The 20778-nt window shown below is 38.5% G+C and overlaps 1 protein-coding gene across 1 annotated transcript in view; it reads left to right on the forward strand.

The window, feature by feature from the left end:
* Nucleotides 1-20778, forward strand: part of Plppr4 (phospholipid phosphatase related 4) — a 47176-nt gene that overhangs the window by 14750 nt on the left and 11648 nt on the right. Inside the window, exon 2 of the mRNA XM_008833688.3 lies at nt 12312-12497. Within this exon, the coding sequence (XP_008831910.1) occupies nt 12312-12497 (186 nt within the window). The remainder of the gene's footprint in view (nt 1-12311; nt 12498-20778) is intronic.

Consider the following 20778-nt stretch of genomic DNA (forward strand, 5'->3'; position numbering starts at 1 on the left):
TGTAAAGGAATAGATATTGAACCCTAAAGTCAGTACATAGTTCATCTGTAAGATTATTCAGATAAATGTTTATATATTATTACTCTTTAAAAATAAAGGCAAGAAGGGTGGTATATGCTTTTAGTACCAACACTTGGGAGGCAGAGGCAGGTGGTTCTCTGTGAGTTCAAGGTCGGCCTGGTCTACATAGTGAATTCCAGGCTAGCTGGGGCTACAGGGAGACCCTGTCTCCCCCCCCCAAATATATATACATATATATACACATATATATACATATATATATCAGTAGCAAAAATACTACTTAATCTGAGCATACAAAGACCTTTTTACTTTATTTTAGAAGATAACAAGAAATGTATACCTAATACCATGCAACAGAAATTGTAGATTCTAGCAAAAGGCAGTAAACACAGTAATTACAAACATGAGCTCCGCAGCCAAATTCCTTGAGCTTAGCTGCCAAACTGAATAGCCTTACAAAAATCACATGATTTCTCCAGGCCTGTTTCCTTACACATGAGACCTCCATAATATTAGCATCTTCATCACAGAGGTATCATTAAGATTGCCTGAATTCAGATATGCAAAGTACTTTAAATGGTACCTGATAAAAGCCATTAGCATTCTATTATTATTAGTAGCATATTTTTAAAAGTCAGCTATATGTTATAGGGAAAGAGAAATTATACCTGTAAGAAGTGATTTAAAAGCAATTACTTTCAAAGCATGAAATACTGGTCCCCACCCTCAGGTCTTCATCTCTAATTTGCTTTCAAGAACAAAATTCTTTCTAAGACAATGCACATACTTCAGTGTCTAATCATGTAGGAGGAACAAAATTTCAGTGCCTGGGGTTAAGGCTGTGTTACAAAACCCAGTCCCCAAGTCTAATGTTAGATCAATATTCATGTAATGAATCAGTTTAGCATTATTTTAGACTTTACTGTTAAATCACTGAGTGATGGAATTAGTCTTTTTAGAGCTCTAGAATGCAGTTCTTATTTACGCATAAAGATATAGAGCCTATTTTCCCATTAGACCTAACATATATATCAGGTATGGTAGCTACTTTTTTCTTAATTGCCACTACTTGTGTTCTTAAACACTATCAAAATATTAGAATTCCAGAAATTCAAAGTAGAAAATATTTTTGTTTGTGTGTACATTTGATATAAATGAGGCTCTTTCAACTTGGACAAATTTTAACTGCTCTGTAGGACTATACTTTATGTGTCTATGTGTGTATGAGAGAAAGACAGAAAGAGACAGAGAGACAGAGGGAGAGAGAGGTATGCAATTCGGGATGAGAGATGCACACACCTGCGCATACAAAGAGGCCAGCCAAAGAGGTCTGCTGTCCTGTCCTATAACTCCCTACCTTATTCCTTTGAGACGGGGTATCTCTCTGAATTGGAGGTGGTCTGGAAGCCAGAAAGTCCCCTTGATTCTTTTGCATCCCTATAGCTCTGCAGCTGCAGGCACACATGCAACCACACCCAGATTTCCACCTTGTTCTGGGGAGTTGAACTTATAGTTGTGTGGCAAATGCTCTTACCTGCTGAGCCATCACCTCAAGCCCAGGACTACAGTTTCAACTGGAAGGATTGTGTGTGTGTGTGTGTGTGTGTGTGTGTGTGTGTGTGTGTGTTTAAATTGCAAGAGCTGCCTAAAGAAATAGCATCCCTGTTCAGGTCATCCACATCAACATTCATTTATTCTACATTGAGGGCACTCAGTATGTCAGCAATAAAGAGGGGAGTAGGATAGTTTCTCTGCTCTCGAAGCACCTATAGTTGAATAGGAGAGATCAGTAAGTGAACAGTTGACATCCCAAATGAGGAATTATGACTGCAGTGATACAGGCATCCTCTGAGCATCACTGTGCACCTAAAGTAACAACCCAGAGGAAGCATGAAATGCAGGAAATCCTTCAGTGCTGCCGGTGTGCCCAATTTCTGAAATGTTCTATTAGACATCATTCCTTAGGGAATATAAACAGTAAAGACAAAACCAGATCACATCCAAAATATATATAACGTCTTAAAATATTGCCGCAATAAATCAATGTAAGGTGGTTTTAGAGAAACCATGCAAGGAAAAACCTGGCGATACCAAGTTAACAAGAGTGCAATTAAGAAATGTCCGGCACCCTGTCATCTCACACATGGCCATCTCTCGCCTTCTCTCCTCTGAGCTGGCATGCCCACTGAAGCCTGGGGCTATCCTTTCCTGAAAAGCAATAGGCTAGTGCCAGATGGTGACATGTGACTGAGCAACCGCAGGGTATAATGGGGCACAGGCTTCCAGGAATTTCACAGACAAGGATTCAATTACTGGCCTTGCTGCTCAGAAATCAAGCATACTGTTTAACGTATCTGGGGCAGAGTCTTTATCCTAAAATGTCTCTAAAGATTCCCAAGGAAGTAATGGAAATTAAATTAGATAACTAGGGAAACATCTACATAAAAATCAGTTACCATACTTGCCCTTTTTAAGTGTGTGTGCATACTCGGTAAATTCTGTTCCAGTAAATCAAAGTAAAATGGGTCCTAGAAAGGAATTAACTGCTGAGCCATCTCTCCAGCCCCAGGAGAGATCTTAGATTTGAGCAAATGAAACACTTGGCATGTTTGGTTGATAAAGGATGGTGAATGTAGAAAGTGTTTAAAAAGATTTAAGAGTTAAGTACAACAAGGTGGCCTTTTTCAAATGCGTAAGTTCCCTACAAAGCCCATCTCCAACTTGGGAAGTACAGTCATTGCAGCAAGCTAGAGGAGGAAAGCAGATTGAGACTCCCAAGCAAAGCAGTTTAAAACATGGACCCTGGACTCAGGCACCTGAACAGGAGTCTGGGGTTCTCACTTAATGACTTTCCCATGGTCATACCATTTATGTAATCTCCCTCTGCCCTAGTTTTCTCATTTTAAGTGGGGAATACTAACAAAACTTATACTTCATGAAGTATAAATTCAATATAGCAGTCTCTTAGATGCAGTACAGTACCTAGCATATGTGCCCAAGTCCTAAGCACATGCTGATATTGTAAACAAATGATCTGTTTTCTTTTCCTTTAGTCATAACTTCCTGGCTTCTTTCAATTAAATTCACCACTTAGTGACACCTGAAACATGCAAAGCACTGATTGATGAAAAGGTCTCACTTTCAACTCCCTAATCTTAGGAGAAATCTATTAATATACAAATATCCACTGCAATCAAGGCAAATGAACAGGTCCTTCAATAAAGCTAGCGATGAAGAAGGTGGAAGTCCAGTTCCAAAAAGAAAGAAGATTTCAGAGAGAGAAAATATGAACGAGTAAGGTTGTTATGAAAAAAAAAGTAAAAATGTAGCAATAACCTCAAATTTAGAACATGTCTTTTTTAAGATGTGTGCATGATGGGAACATGGGGGCTGTGTTCACAGGTTGAAAGTGTGGTGTGTAGACATCAAAAAATTTTAAAGGGCAGTTGAGGTCATATATACAAGGTCATGGAGGTCATTCTAAAAATTCCTCACTTGCTTCATTATCAGCAGAACATTATTAGTTGCATGGTCAGGTGTGAATTCTATGGAAATTAGCCCATAAGCCTTGATGGAGGAGAAGGAGAAAGAAACAAACTGAAAACACAATAGACACAGAAAGCCTTAGTCATTTAAAAAGGGAGGGTGTGACTGAAGGGATTGAAAGGAATGTTTCTTGAATTGTGTCATATGTGGAGGATTTTAGAATCAGACGATGATGGAAAGAACCCCTTATTCCACTGATAACAAATGGGGCCCTAAAAGGTTAAGGACTTGCCTAATCCCAGAAGCCATAGAATAAATGGAGAAACTGGCTGTCCTGCTTCGAAGCTAGCATTGATCTCCCCAACTCCCTCACCTTCTGTTAATTTGTATCTACACATGCCATTTTATGTGTGAAAACCAGTTCTGATTTCTGGACTTTGGAGACTGCTAAAAATTCGTTTTGACCCACTCCCTTAATGAGACTAAAAGTACCTGGTTTTCTTTTATTGTCTGTTTTTGAGGTTCATTGTTACTAATTTGAATATAGTACAATTAGAATGAAGATAACTTTATAAATCATAAAACTGTACACTATATATTTGCTATGAATATCGTCAGCATTTGAAAGATACTACAGAATGTTATTGAAGTTTGTCTACAGGGAGGAGAAAATTTTCTCATAGTGTGTTGCCTAGTGACAACCTTCTCAGTGGCCACAGTCTTTAATAAAACTATTTTGACCTGCTAATAATATTTTGTGGTTTGAATTTCATTTCAGTATAGGTATTGTGGGGATAAATTTCAAAATCTTGGGGATGGAGAGATGGCTCAGCAGTTAAAAACACTGGTTGTTCTTGTAGAAGACCCAGGTTCAAATCCCAGTACCCACATGGTAGCTAACAACTGTAACTCCAATTCCAGGAGATCAGATGGCCTTTCTGTCCTCTGTGGGCACTGCACAACATGGGTGCACTTGCCTACAGGCAGGCAATACACTCAGACACACAAAATAAAAATAATAAATATTTTTTTAAAATTTCAAAATCTTTGTGTGTTCATGTGTGTGTACATATGTGTGCACACACATACAGAGACCAGAGGTTGATGTCAGATGTCTTCCTCGCTCTCACCTTCATTTTTTCCCTTTTTCTTCTGTCTCTCCCCTCGCTCTATAAGTGTAAAGTGTTCATATGTGTGAGTGTTCACATACACAGGCTGCAGCACATGTTCGGATGTCAGAGGACAGCACCTTGGGTGTCAGTTCCCTGCCTTCCACTCTTCCTGAGGCACGTCCCCTTGCTGTTCACTGCTGTGAACACCAGGCTGGCTGACTGAGGGCTTCGAGAATTTTCCTGTTTCCATCTGCCCCCACCCCCATCTCTCTACAGAGGCCCTGGGATTACAGATATGCACTAATACATTCAGCTCATCCATTGGTTCCAGAGATTCAAATCATGGTCCTCAAGCTGGCTCCACAAGTGATTTATCCATTGGGACACGCCTCCATACCCTGTACGTTACTTTTTGAGCAGACACTCTCTCTGACACTAGAGATTCTGTTAAAATGGCTGTCTGGCAAGGCCCAGAGTTCCTCCCGTTTCTGTCCCCCACTAGTACCGTGATTTCAGGTGCAGGTCATGCCCATCTATTTTTTTGCATGGGTACCTGGGATGGAACTCAGGTCCCCATGCTTGTACAGCAAAGCACTTCAGTGACCGAGCCATCTCCCTGGATGATTTTGGAATATTGTCAAGCTTCTAGGCCTTTCTATTTTAAATTTGTTATTAATCTAAAAATGTTCCTCTTGAAAATTTGCATAATTATATTCTTTGACTTCTTGTGGTACTACTCATAACAAAACCAATATGATTTAAGTTAGAAATTTCTTGAGCAAGTGCAATTCTTCAAAAGCTAGGATGCTGCTGTGTAAGTCATCTTGTGCCCACAGTGTGAGGTTCATCCTTCCTCCTTATGCTCTCCCCAGTGGCATGTTACTCTCTTCTGGACAGCTATACTTAAATAAGCCAGAGACATCTCAGTTTGAATAGTTTCAGTGGTACCTTAGATAGCCCCCTCACAGGTTTCTCCCATCCTTCTCCACCCTAAGGAATGCTCTACCATAAGTGCTCAGATTACAAATCCCTTAAATCAATCTTTGTTTCCTCTTCAATGATTATCCTCTCAAGTACTGCCCTTCTGTCTCCACAACTAAACCCAGAATCAGTGACTTTCTGTACATCTTGAATTCTGTGTTCTATAAAAGCTGCCTCTTGGCTGGACTGCTGGATCTGCCTTGTGTCCACTGGAACTCAAGTCAAAGAGTTCACATACTTTATGAACCCGGCAGACACAAATAGACATTCACTGAGTCTTGAAGAGTTTTCTAAACTTTCACCATACTTCTGCATTAAAACTCCCACAGTCTATCCTCAATCCAACAGCCAGAGTGATCTTTGTAAGGTATTTCAAGTTCTATTATACCTCTGCTTCATCTCTCACTGTCTCCAATTTTACTTTTTATAAAATCCCAGCTCCTGCCATTGACTGCAATTCTCTGCTAAGGCTGGCCCCAAATCTACTTCTCTGACTTCATCTTATAGCATATTCTCCATTTGATTAAGCTTAAATATTTAAGCTTGGTCTTCCTTGAGTTAAAATAAGAATCTAGGCATTGAATTTACCATCACCCTCTTCTTTTGACAATTTTTTTTCCTGATATTCTTGTTTAGCTTTTGTCTGCCTTCCTCCACTAGAATCAATATTCACGTGAATAAGGGTTTTGTTTTATCATAATTTGAAGAAGGACTCATAGGAACAGGTTCTCAATAGAATTTGTTGAAAGACAACAGTAAGGAGATGACCCATCAGTGCAGCATGTTTTGAACTGGCCCTTTGTGATGATGGTGCCACTGGCTTAAGAGAATCTTCTAGGACTCTGAATCCACGATAGCCATAAAATAGGCCAAGACAGGAATTAGCCTGTGTTTCTCCAGAGAGCAGAGTGAACCCTCGCCAATGAGAAGGAAACTTGCCCTTAATATTAGCATGCTAACAGTAAGTAAGCCACTTGTCCTAGATAAAGCATCACGATCAATTCCATAAATATGTCATTAAAACTGACACATCTTGAATATTTGGCTTTTTGAAACTAACACGAGAAAAAAACAACATTATCTGGAAAATGTGATCTTGTGAAATATTTTTTTTTGTTCTTTGTTCCATGCTCCGAAAGTTATGATTGTATGGTTCTAAATGCTCTATCACTTAACAAGTTTCTTAGTAGATAGTAATTATAAGACTCAATCTCTTCTTTTTGAAAGCTACATTTCTAATATTTGGGTGATGTCCCTCCTCTGTGTTGTCACATGAAACAGCTTGGTTCACCATTTTTTCTTAGCTCTGTCATGACTAAAGAATGAAATACCTATGCTGGTCCATAGAGACATTTTAGAATCTTCAAATCTCATTTCAAATGCAATTAAAGCAGTCTGTGTAACCGTTCTTAATATGTGCATATTCTATATGTATTCCCAAATTAGCACATACCTTCTGTTAAATTTCTTATGTTCAAAAGAAACTTCTGTTGTTAAGCATCTCAAAAGATGAAAAGAGGAGCTGGAGAGATGGTTCAGCAGTTACAAGCACTGATTGCTCTTGTAGAGGACCCAAGTTCCAAGCACCCACGTAGTGGCTAACAACCATCCCCAACTCCAGTTCCAGGAAATCTAGCACCCTCTTCTGACCTACGCAGCATTGCCCAACACAGGTGCACTTACATACATGAAGGCAATACACTCATATACATAAAATAAAAATACTAAAAGAAAATTGTTTTTAAAAGATGAGAAGATACTTTTGAAGACAAGTATGGTAGAAATAAACTGTGATTTAATTCAATGTACTTGGATTATAAAAAAATTGTTGTAAAAAATCTAAGACTTTAAAATTGGAGATATAAACATCAAGGGAGAAGAAAATGATTCTATTTTGAAAACAAATAAAGGTATTAAAACATAATTTTATAAGAGACAAGAAGATATTAATACATGGATAAAATTACATAGCTGCAAAAATTGGCTAATGTAAGAAAGGGCAAAGATATCCAAATATTAGGGACAAAAATGATTTTAATTCATATGTTAACTTATTTGTGAGGTTGACTCTATTAACATATATTTGGAGGTCACTATGATATAAGTGAAAATTAGTGGCAATTCAGAAAGTAATATTAGACCTCTGCCTGAAGGAGATTTTAACTTGGGAAGCACAACAAACATCTGTGCTAATTTATAGCAGATAATAGGGGCCAATGCTTAAACATTTTCCAGAAAAGAAGTGTTAGGGAATTAAGAGTGAGAAAATTACCTTAAATATGATTTTGGAGTACAGCCTTATGAGAAAGGCCACGGTTGAGAGCTATATTACTAACATTAGCAATTTCTCATACATTATCTCAGCAATCTTCTCTCATCTGTAGAGGATCATTCCAGGAAGTTCTGAGAATGCCTGAAGCTGTTTATAGCAACAAACCCTGTATGTACTACATGTGCATGGTGGGGTTTAGTTTATAAATTAGGCACAGGGAGAAATAAGCAATGCTACCAATAAAATTGGGCAATTATAGTATACTATACTAAAATTTGTTGAAAATTTTTACATTATTTCTGTAATTTACCACTTGATATTTTCTATTTTGTTTTATTTATATTCATTTTATTGATTGCGATTTTGCTGTTATTTAGGTGGGTTTTGTTTTGTTTTGTTTTGTTTTGTTTTGTTTTGTTTTGTTTTGTTTGAGACAGGGTCTACCTGTAACCTCAACTGGCCTGGAACTCAGTATGGAGACCAGGCTGGCCTAAGTTTCACAGAGATTTGCCACTCTCTGCCTCCGAAGTGCTGAGATCAAAAGTATGCACCACCACACCCTGCTTATCACCTGATATTTTCTAAATCAGAAATGACTGAATCCACAACAAAGCCATGGATGGGAGGAGGGAGCTAATAAACTATTCTTCATTCCAGATATGGTCTGATTTTGTTATCAAAACCTCATTTCATCTTGCCAACCAATCAGTGGTGGTGGGAACTCTCAGTGTAGCTACTTGATACATATGAAAACTGCAATTTAAGAAAAGCAATCCCTGGCTGTAGAGATGGCTCAGAGATTAAGAACACCGACTGTTCTTGCAAAGGACCCAGGTTCGAAACCCAGCACCCACATGGTGGCTAACAATTGTCTGTAACTCCAGTTCCAGGGGATCCAGCACCCTCGTCTGTCCTTCATGAGCATTGCATGACACGGGTGCAGTTACATACATGCAGGCAATATATGCATACAACATAAAATATTTTTAAAAAGAAAAGAAAAACAATCCCGAAGTCACCACTGGTAGGTGGAGAAAGAAAGAACAGGTACTAGAACCACTCATGCCTCAAAAGTTATCTGATTCTGTGGCTTTTACTACAGTTGTGATGTTCTAAATGTTCATCCCCATTTGCACATGTACACACACACACACATACACAGAGAGAGAGAGAGAGAGAGAGAGAGAGAGAGAGAGAGAAAGAGAGAGACATGGAATAACACTTTCATTCTTTGGCTATATCTTCATTAACACAGTTATACATGTTCTAATTCTAAAGTAATTTTATCCATAAAACTCCAAGGCTGGTTATGTCTCTACTCGAGAAGATTTCCTTTTTTTTTTTCAAATTGGTTATGTTGATAACATTTTGCTCACCTTTCTTCAGGAGAGATCAAATTCATTTTCCTGGCATATGAGCATTTGAAAATGAGATGATCGAAATGTTATCTGAAGGACATTGAAAATCCCAAATTTCACTCTCCACTAGTAAAATACACAAGAAACAACCCTTTGTGACTCCTGTTCCAGGACATATGATGTCTTCTCCTGTCCTCCAAGGGCATTGCAGGTTAGAGGTCTTTACATACATGCAGGCAAAACATGCATACACATAAAATAAAAACAAATAATTTTAAAAATAAATAAAAATGAGTTGGAGAGACGGCTCAGCAATTAAGACCACTGGCTATTCTTACAAAAGACCTAGGTTTGAATCCCAGCACCCACATGGCAGCTAGCAACTGTCCATAACTCCAGTTCCAGGGGATTCAACACCCTCTCTGTCCTCCTTGGGCATTGCACAATACAGTTCACTTAAATACATGCAGGTAATGCACTCATACACATAAAATAATAACAATAATAATAATAAATAAGGGTGAATTATTTGGCATTCGAATAAATAGGGAAAACCTCTCCAAATTTGTAGAAATCACACATTTAAGAAGACATCTGTTTATGCTAAGTGCTGCATATTTTTAGCTAAGAATTTAAAGAAAGTAAATCTTTAAGCTAAGCTATAATCCTTTAAGTTGGTCATCATCATCTTAACCCTTTATTCCTTTTTGTTGTTTTGAAAAGAAGCTCGAATAATACATAAGACATAAGACTCTGGAATGAGAATTCAGTGGTTCAAAACCTAGCTCTGCTACCTACTACCAATGAGTGTGCATCACTGTACATGAAGACGATGATAGGGCCTATCTTCTGTTATGGGAGATTTAAATTGAGCGAGTTACAATAAATGAACCGATTAATTCCTAAAATAGAAAATTATCTGGCATGTATTAAGCTCCATATGATTTATTTACTTAATTAAAATTATAATATATTTATGTAAATTGAAATGGAAATTTCACTCACACACTTACCATGAAGAGCTGTTTTATTGGTCAAGACTGAAAACTACTATTCCTATATGACAGGAGAGGGAGGAGTGGGGAGAAAAAAATAGGAATTTAGAGTGATCAGATGGCAATAGATAAGAGAAAATATAAGTATTTCCACGCAATTTTTTTGTGGAAATAGGCCATCAGAAAAACAAAGATTAATTATCAATTATGACTAACTTTTCCAAACATAATGACCATGTCATTACAAAAAAAAACCTCAAGAAGAGAAAGAATAATTCTATCTTGAAAATTTATATTTTTAAATAAGTAAACAATTCATTAGCGGTTGATATTTTTAGCAAAAATCTTTCCTGTTTGGTTAAGTAAATATTCTGTCTTCCACAGGTAACAAAGCTTTGAACTAAACAATTTGGGGGGAGCAGATACAACTGCCACATGTATGGGGGGTGTGACAGAGGTGAGAGGTTGACACTGGATGTCTTCCTCAATCACTTTCCATCTTATTTTTGAGACAATGCCTCTCACTGAACCTGGAGCTGACTAATTCTGCTAGACTGACTGGACAATGAGTTTCAGGAATTCTCCCATCTCCACCTCCCAAGCTCTGGTATCACAGGTGCATCTTGCCCAGCTTGCTACATAGGTGCTGGGGATTGAACTCGGGTCCTCTGTTTATCCAACAAGCAGCTCACCAACTAAGCCATTGCTCCAGCCCCAACCTAAAAATTTAAAAAACAAAACATAAGCCTGTATTGTCAGGTTCTGAAAGGCCTAATATTAATTAGGCAAAGCATTCACAATATTTTCTTGCTAACTGAGAGCAAGTCTCTAAGCTTATTCCCCTTGATTGCCAAGCCAGTGTCTTATTCTCTGTATAAGAGATAGCACCCATGGAGTACCAGGAGCATTCTTAGTCGAATAAGAGAATAAGTTCACAAATTCTACAGAAAGTCTAGAAAAGTATACTATGCTTAGTTTAAGGTTAGTCAGACAAATAGCTAGTAAAATTAGAATTTCAGATAAACAATAATTCTTGACATAAGTCTTTCCCAAATAGTGTATGAGAGATTGTTATACTAAAAATTATTCATTGTTTATTTGAAATTCTTATTTTACTAGTTAACTTGAGTTTTTATTTGCTAAGTCTGGGAACTCCAGTCTAGTTATTATAATAAGTTAAGGTTTGTGCATTTATTAAGTTAGTCATTTATTGACAAGTAGCTATTGGTCATTAAATTGCTAAATGATGTATTGAAAGTCTGCCATGTACTAATAACAATTCTATTGTATGGCAACTCACAATAAATAATATTGACAGATTCTCACTTCATTAGGTGTTTCTTTTAGTGAGAAATTATAGAAGATGAAAAAAAGTAAGTACATGTTAATTTACAAAGTAATTTCAGTTAGTGAGTGGTATGGAGAAAATCTAGCAAAATGATAAGGTGGATGATGGATCAATGGCTACCCTAGCTAGAGAGTAGCTAGTCGATATCATTAAATGATGGAAATGTCCTTTATGCAAAGAGCTATGGAAAGGCTAGGAAAGGAAGAACCACAAATGCAAAGGAACCTGTCAGGAATGAATTTGACTCCCATAGAACCAGCATGGAGAATGGTCTGATTGTAATTAGCAGGGAGGTCAGGAGCGATGGAATCATAGCACAAGCCTGCAAAAAGAACCCAATCTTGCTGAAACTTCCCTTCCATGGAATAGCATTTGAATTGTGTTTAGGTAAGAATGGGAACCATCAGAATGCTTAAGGTGTATAGCGAGATGAACCGAAATCTTTCCAGAAGACTCCTTGTGATTTTAGTGGAAAAAGGAATGAATGGATTGATAGGCAAAGCGCTAAGAGGGGACACCAGGTGAGGGTAACAGGCTGCTGGCAGGCTGGGCAGGCAGATGAACTGGAGATGCTCTGTGAAAGCCCAACGATAGCACTGAATGAATGAATTTTCCTCTGGCCCACAGAGCAGTGATGTGAGACAGGAAAACATCCACCTGTTTCCAACTTCAAGATGTGCTGATTCCAGTTTGTCCTGTATACACAAATAAATTGTCTCCTGTGTCTTTTGCCCTCAGTTGCCTATACTGGCATCGTCGGTGGTTAGCCTCTACTTCCTTGAACTCACAGATGTCTTCAAACCTGTGCACTCTGGATTCAGCTGCTATGACCGGAGTCTTAGCATGCCATACATTGAGCCAACACAGGAGGCCATCCCATTCCTCATGTTACTTAGCTTGGCTTTTGCTGGACCTGCTATTACGGTAAGAACTGACCCCCAAAATGCATCGATCAGTCCCCAAAAAACTAAACATGATCAAATTTGTATAGTAAGTGTGCTAAAAGCAAGCAAAATGTGAACTCTTGGACATGTTGGCATTATCATGTAGTTAACAGATTAAAATTATTTGCATTAAAGTTAGAAAAGTTTATGATTTCAAAATGGGCTTTAATTTTATAAATCATGAAGTTTTGAAATTATGTAATTCTTCTTGAATGGTTACTACCCTATTTGTGGTACAGTTTTAGTTGTATTTTCTGTGTATTTGTTTGCTATTTGAATTCCAGAAAACTGGGGAAAACATATAGCCAACAGATTCTACCAACGAAAATATTATTTTCAATTTCATTTATATTAAATTAGCATTTTATACTGATTATGAGCAATGAGGCTTACCAACTGAAAAGAGATAAAAACTTACCTTCCTGACATGCACACATGCATGCATCACACACACATACACTCATCTACAAATACAAATACATACGCAAATATACACATACACAAAATACAAACAGATATAGATACATATACACACATACACTCATACACAGAAACATACATAAATACATGCAATGCACACAGATACATACAGAAATAAGATGCTTTCATTCACCACAGACATTTACATTTCAACCATAAACACCTCAGCCAACCAGAACTGAATTAAAACATGGTTGTTTAAATGTGTTAGTACATACCACAAATAACAATTTTTTTAAAAAATATTTTATTAGCATTGCTTTAAGAGGTTAACATGGTTGCACTGAAAGACTTTGTATAGGTGGAGAATTTGGAAAGGGAATGAATGGCAAACTCACATTATAAGAACAATGACAAACTTCACATTATTGATGAAGCTTGGTAGTAAAGTTTTGTCAGTAACAATATTCAAACAACATAGCAGTACCTTAACTTATTTTTTAGTTTGAGAATTGTATCAGTTTAGTTATTACAGTACTATTTTTTTTTACTTCCCAGACTGATTTTTTTTTTCTAGAAGTTCACTTGAGACATAGGTGAAGGCATACTGGGCAAGTAGAGGATTAATAGAAAAATAATGGAAAAACTCTTGTGCCTGATGATGTGAAAGGTCCAATATGATTCCCAGGACCATGTGTTGAGTGAGGACCACAGCTGGGCCTCAGGGAGGCGGGAGGTCTGTTCCAGAGAATCAGTCATCCCAAGACCAGAATCTGCAAATAACAGATGCCTCCCCATCCCTAGAATCAGAGGCAGTCTCTACCTTGCACAACCTGGGACCTCAGGGGAGGGAACTGTGGGAAATATAGTCACTCACAGAACACTGAAACTGCTGCCCAACATCAGGAAGTCCTCCATGCCCTACTCTGCTCCACCTTCAGCTTACCACCAGAGGGATGTGGAACCATGACTCACCTTAGGGGTCCAAAGCTTCAGGCTCATCTGAGGGGATCAGAGCTCCAGGTTCATAGGAGGGGACCACAGCTCAGGCTCACAGGAAGGGGCCGCAGCTCCAGCTCACGAGAGGGAACCATAACTCCAACTCACAAGAGGGGACTGCAGCTATAGCTCACAAGAGTGGACCACTGCTCCAGTTCACCAGAGGGGACCACCATTCCAGGTTCATGGGAGAGGATCATAGTTCCAGCTCACTGGAGTGGACCACAGCTCTAGCTCACAGGAGGGAACCTTAGTTTCAAATTCATGAGATGGGGCCACAGCTCCATCTCACAGAAGGGCACAACTCTGGCTCACTGGAGAGGATCACAGCTCACAGGAGGGAATCTCCACTCTAGGTTCATGGGAGGGGACCACAGTTCCAGGATGGCAGGAGGGGACTACAGCTCCAGCTCAAAGGAATGGTCCCTGCTTCAGAGTCCCAGGAGGGGACCCCCAGTATAGGCTCACAGGATGAGATCACAGATCCAGATTCTCAGGCAGTAATGACAGTCCCAGGCTCACAGTGAGCGGCTATTGCAGCTCTGGTTCACAGGAGGCTGGCACAGGTCCAACTCAGGAGAGGGGTACCAAGCTCTAGGATCATGGGAGACACCACAGTTTCAGATTGATGTAAGGGGACCATAGCTCCAGGCTCATGAGAGACAACCATAATTCCAGAGTCACACAATGGGAACACAGCTCCAAGTTCATGAGAAGTGACCCCAGGTTCAGGTTCACAGGAGATGAAAACAGTTCCAGGCTCATGAGAGGGGGCCACTATTTCAATTATTCCTATTATTTTCTGTCTTCATTGTTCTGTTAACACAATTATACTTGTGTTTAAGAAAGAGCATTTTGGCTTCTGTACAACAACACAGGCAACAATTACTTGCTGGCTTGAATTTCTCACTTGAGGGACAAATTGATACTGGAGAAAACTGCTTTTTGCTTTCAGTTGAGGAGACAGATGGATCACATATCTTGTTGCTGCTGTTGTTTTCATGATCAAGGTTCCAGTTGGCTTTTTTTGGTAACTGCAGCCGTCACATCTTCTTCCCAGGCCAGGGGGTGCCAGTGATGAGACATCTTACCCAGAGTTGTACTTTGTGAGAGCCACCACCACTGGCATCTTGGCTCTTCAGCTATTTTCTTTTTTAATTACCAAGTCCTTTTGTCACCTGAATGATGATGATAGCTAGCTGACCATGGTGGAGGTCTAGACCCTGGCAAGAGAGATGCACCAGGGCATGGCACAGTGGAGTATTCACAACCACCTTGAACCAGTCAGCAGTCCCCTGTACCCTGAGCTATGTGGCCAGAGGGCCAGATGAACAGGCTTCTGCCTGCCTGGGTACCCCAAACATATAAACAACAAATTTTTATGTAAGTTCATTAATAGCTAAGATTAGCCAGGCCTTTCTGTCATTTCTTCTTCTGCTCCCACACTGCTATTTAAAGGACAAGAAACTGTTTCAAGGATGATAATATTTATTCCATCTAGAAGGATCCCTTACTTTGCTTTCATCTTAGGCATGAATGTTGAAAAAGTGGTTATTAAATTAAAAGGTGCACTTGAATGGAACTTTTATAAGATACTCTAATGAATTGGCCTTTTAAGTCTCAGAACATCAGCAGTTTTAAAAAGCTCACACATAGACCTTCTAAATTCTATACTTTTATATAACTATGAATCTGTCTTTAAAATGCTTTCCCTATTTTAAATAATCAAAACTATGTTATACATACATTTTATTAAAAATTTACAGAAAAGTAATTGAAGCCTAATTTTTCATTTTGTAAATTACTGTCTGTTGAACCACCGTGACTCCAGGATGATTGGAACTATTAATGATATACTTGGAAGCAGAGAAAGATCCTTAATGGGCAATATTTCTTGGAACAGCAGCATCCTCCCATCATTTTTCTAAAGACTTTTAACAAAAAATCAGTATTGCTTAGTATATTAGTCACTTTTCTGTTGCTGTGATAGAAACACCGACCAAAACAACTTATAAAAGGAAGAGTTTATTTGAGCTTATGGTTCCAGGGGCATTATAATTTGTCATGCCAGGGAGGCATGGTGGCTGGGGGTGGCTGGAGCAGGAGCAGCAGAAGTTAAGCTCTCACATCATCAAGTAGGCATAGGAAGCAAGAGAGCAACTAGAGATCCAGCAAGGCTTAGAAACTCTCCAAACCCACCCCAAGTGATGCGCTTCCTCCAGGATAGCCACATCTTCTAAGACCTCCCAAAACAGTGGCACCATCTTGGGACAAAATGTCCAAATGCTTGGAGCCTATGGGGGACATTTTCATTCAAACCATCACACTTAGTCATGTGACAAGAGCTGAGAGGATATGTGTTTTAAATTCATTACACCAGAAAGCATTTCTCAGTTGGGGTATAGTGTACAAATCTATTTTAATTGATGAATTTACAATAAATTGCATAAAATGCTGCACAGGTACATATGACTCTGGTGAAAAGCCTGCAGATATTTATTATTTGAATGATGTACATTTTGTAGATGTAGTGTTTATTCACTAAACTATCTTAGGTCATTGGAAAGCAAATCTATCGCAATGATCCTTGCCAGGGCATTTATCTCATAGTACCTCCTCATAATGGTAAAAGAAGCAAGCCAGGAACTGCTTCCTTACTGGGATCCCTCAAGCTTTCAATGCATCATTGATTCTTTCCTGCCACATTGTTTCATAGATCTTAAGTAAACAGCCCAACATTAAGATGAATTTTGACACTGTTGACCTCTAACAGTTTTTGACACTTTTCTCTCTAAATATTTACAATATTTCTAGTTTTGTTATAAGTTCATTTTACACTCTGTTTTTCAGTCCTTCCCCACACACATACATCATTCTCAACATGATTCTATGATATGTGTAGCTATCTTGTTCTACAACCATAATTCTGTCTGTAATCTTACTATATAAATCACTTCCATATATTACTCCTCTGGCCTTCCCCTTTCTAAAAGTGAAAATCACAAGTAGATTCTAATCTCTGACCTTCAGTGATGCTGTTTTTCTCTCATCCTTATGGCTGAAAAAATTTATTCTAAAAATAGGAACATTCTAGGAAGTAGGAAGGCAGGAGACGCCCTTCCCTTGGCATGGATTTTAGAGCAGGTATAAGGAGAGGGGCTTTCCATTTCACTAATGTACATAGAGAAAAGACAAAGCAAAACAAAAAGCCCTCGTATCTGCAACATTCCTTGAAAAGATCTTCATATGCACAAAAGGCAGATCAGCTGGCTTTTATACGGGCATTTATGTGTCATTTAGTGTTTGCTTCTCAGATTTCTTTTATTCTTTGAGATCTTCACATTAACTTGTTTTCCAGGTGGCAACATCAGACTATAAAAATGGTTTTTTGTGTGTTTGTGATATGTATATTCTTATTTCTCTGAAATTGACCTTGTCAGAAAAATTCACCATTGGCATTCAATTTTCACTTATTTTAGAGTAATGATAAAACAATCATTTTTTTCAGGCCCTGTGGAGATTTCTCTCAGAGAACAACAGAGAGTGTCTGGGCTTATCACAAATCTTTGTGAAATGTATATATGGCTATGGGAAAAAATGTAAATGTTTTCTTCCTGAAGCTACAAATCTATTGCATCTTATTTAAGGATGAATTCATCGAACCTTATGAAAGAATTCTATCAAAATTTGGTTGCAATTGCTAGACACTAACTTCAGCTTTAGGAGACTATGCAACCAACATGTTGAATATTCAACATGTTAGTGTTTCTAGAATATACTGGAAATTTAAACATTGAAGTCACTGTGAGAAGTATTACAATGTTTTATGCTGCTGCTGCTGTTATTATTAACAAGGAAAAAGGTTTGGATCATGAGTTCTTTCTATGGTGACTATTACAAGGGAAAGACCCTTATAACATGAGCCAAAGTGTTCCTCTCAGCATCGCCCCTAGAGCAGAGTTATTACAGACTCTCCTTGTCAAACCCAACCAGAGCCCCGCCCCCTCTCTCTCTCTCCCTCTCTCTCTGTGTCTCTGTCTCTCTCTCTTCTTCTCTCCCTCTCTCTCCCTCTCTCTCTCTCTCTCCCCCACATAAAAAAGTGTGGTTTCTTTTTAGGTGTAGGTACAATACAAAAAAGAATTCTGGAAAAATGCTTGGCATAAATTGTGTTCTCTGTACAAATAACAAGAACAAGAGCAATTTTATTGACCTAAACCACATAGTGTTCTTACATCAAGTGAGTAAGTAAGGCATTCAAAAGGGAGAGACAAGCAGATGCCTTGGAAATACATTAGGAACTATTTCCTTTATCCTGAAAATTATCCTTAAACTACACTAAATCATTTTGAAAATTTGTGCATTGAGATATAGTTGAAGGTCAAGTGTCTAGAAGAATGAATAGATAATGTGTTTCTTGATGAGGACCATTGATGATATTAATACTGATATCTCTATTTTTACCCATATTTCATAATCAAGTCAATAATGTAGACAGTCCCTCTTGACATGGGACTTTTACACATATAAAATCATCTCAGATAAAATTCCTGAAACCTTAGCCATTTGAGAGAGCAGCTATTGTGTTATGTAAGACACATTTCCCTAATGGAACTCTCCAATATGTTGTTATATAATTTAGCATTCATGAACAAGGTGTGAATCATTGCATTGTATAATTAAAAAAAATAAAACAGAACTATTCGTGGAAATATTATTAAAGAAGTGAAGGTATGCTTGGTCTCATTACCAATACATTCATGTCTTTCAGGAATGGGTAGTTAACTTTTTTAAATGATGAATTTAAATTATATTATTCTGTGCAAAAGCTATACTGTATCATGTCTGTCTACACAGAGCCCAGAACCTGAAGCATTTCCATGTCTCATTTGATGTATTAATGTAGGAAGACAGTCAAAAAGTAGAAATGATTAATTCGGTATTCAGTGATATGAAAATAACTTGCTTTTTATCATTTCTGTAGTGATTGACCTTGAAGGAGTCATCATATCACATGATTTTCACATGTGTGGTTATTGCAACATTCCTTAAAACTTTTATACAAACTTTACATTGTCTGCAGAACTAAATATAGCTAAGGGCCCTATAATTTTAACCACATTGTAAAATAAATGCTAAGCTAGTAATGGGAACTTAGAAGCTTCCCCCAGAAAAATCTTATCCTAACCACAGTTCAACCATACATATGATTATAATCATTTTAGTGACACACTCTCTTGTATTTGAGCACTGTTAGTTTCTTGACACCCTACTAGCCTCAACTCCACACATTCATACAAATGTTATCTAATTGCACAACAATTTCTTGGGCACAATAATCAAATATTTGAAAAGGTTTTGGGATCAAATAAAACTCATGATTTCAAATCTTACGTTTAGTATACAGAATAAATAGCAACTCAAATGTGCAGAGAAGTTAACAAACATGAGTCCCACAGTAAAAATCATAAATACAAACCCCGTAATTCCAGGTACCATTCTAGAAATGGGGATAAAATAGTACTAAGAAATGGTTCTTCCCTTGGACAACCCTCGTCTAATGAAAGACGGTCAATATAAATGAGTGACACACTCTTAAATAAAACTTCAAAGGGAGAAAGATGGGCACTAAGGGAACTATATAGAAGATGATGTAATTTATGTTGTGGTATAGTAACAATGCTTGTAATATGCCCCAGCCTGTGGGGTCTGCAACAGGGTACCTGGATTGGGGAGTGGGGTTGTGGATGAGGCAAGGGGCAAGAGAAATGGAGACAAGACAGTGCTCTGATCAAGTCTCGTTTATTGAAGCACAAGCATACAGTTAAATAAGGAATAAGAACAAAGAAGTACAGACTGGACTGAATCATATCAGCCAGATAGCAAAGTCCCAGGTGCACTCCAAGGGAGGACTCCACTGAGAGCAAGGCGGTTACTGGAAAAGAAAACAAGACCGCAGGTGAAGGCCGCGGGCTCCATCCCGTGCCTGCGAGAGTCTACTGATCAACAGAAAACAGGGCTATTTACAATAACTAGAGCAAGGCCGTGGGCTACCAGCCCCAGCTATGAGCCAAGGTTGTGGGCTCTGCTTGCCTGCCAAAGTTTTTGGGCCAAGGCTGCGGGCAGAATGGAAAATAGCCAGCTGAGGCCTGTCAGCAGTTGTGAAGAAGTGGCTAAGACTCAGTCTCCCAATATGCTGAGACGGCTCCCAACAGTAATAGTTTTAATTGGCAACTTGACATAATCTAGAATTACCTGGGAAGAGGGTCTCAGTGACGGATCATCTAGATCAGACTGGCCTGTGGGTACATTTGTTAGGGATTGTCTTAATTATGTTAAGTGATGTGGGAAGACCCAACCCACTGTGGGAAGCACCATTCCCAGGCAGGAGATCCTAGACCTCATAGGTGTAGAGAGAGCAGTGCATGCTAACAAGCTTATGAGTGTTTATTTCTCTTAATTGTGGGTGTGACCAACTGCTTCAAGCTCCTGCCTTGACTTCCCTGCAGTGATGAGTGATAACCTGGAGTTGTAAGACAAATAAACCCTTTCTCTTTTAAAATAGCTTTTGACAGCATATTGTACCACAACAGGAAGTAAAACTAGGACCAAGCTCACACAAAAAATTCTTGAAGGAAAAGATATTTAAATAACATTGAATTCCTTCACTGATCTCATATCCCTAAAATCCTACAGCAGAGCTCACTGTTCTTAGATAGTCCTGATACCTCAATATGGCTCTTCATCCTCTGTGAACTTGTATTCTGAATGTCTTATCCCTAAGAAATATCTAGATTCTCTTGTCATCAGTATTACCCAGTAAGATAGTCACTGGCCACACATTT

Source organism: Nannospalax galili, unplaced genomic scaffold (assembly GCF_000622305.1).
Source record: "Nannospalax galili isolate Female #2095 unplaced genomic scaffold, S.galili_v1.0 scaffold255, whole genome shotgun sequence".
NCBI lineage: Eukaryota > Metazoa > Chordata > Mammalia > Rodentia > Spalacidae > Nannospalax > Nannospalax galili.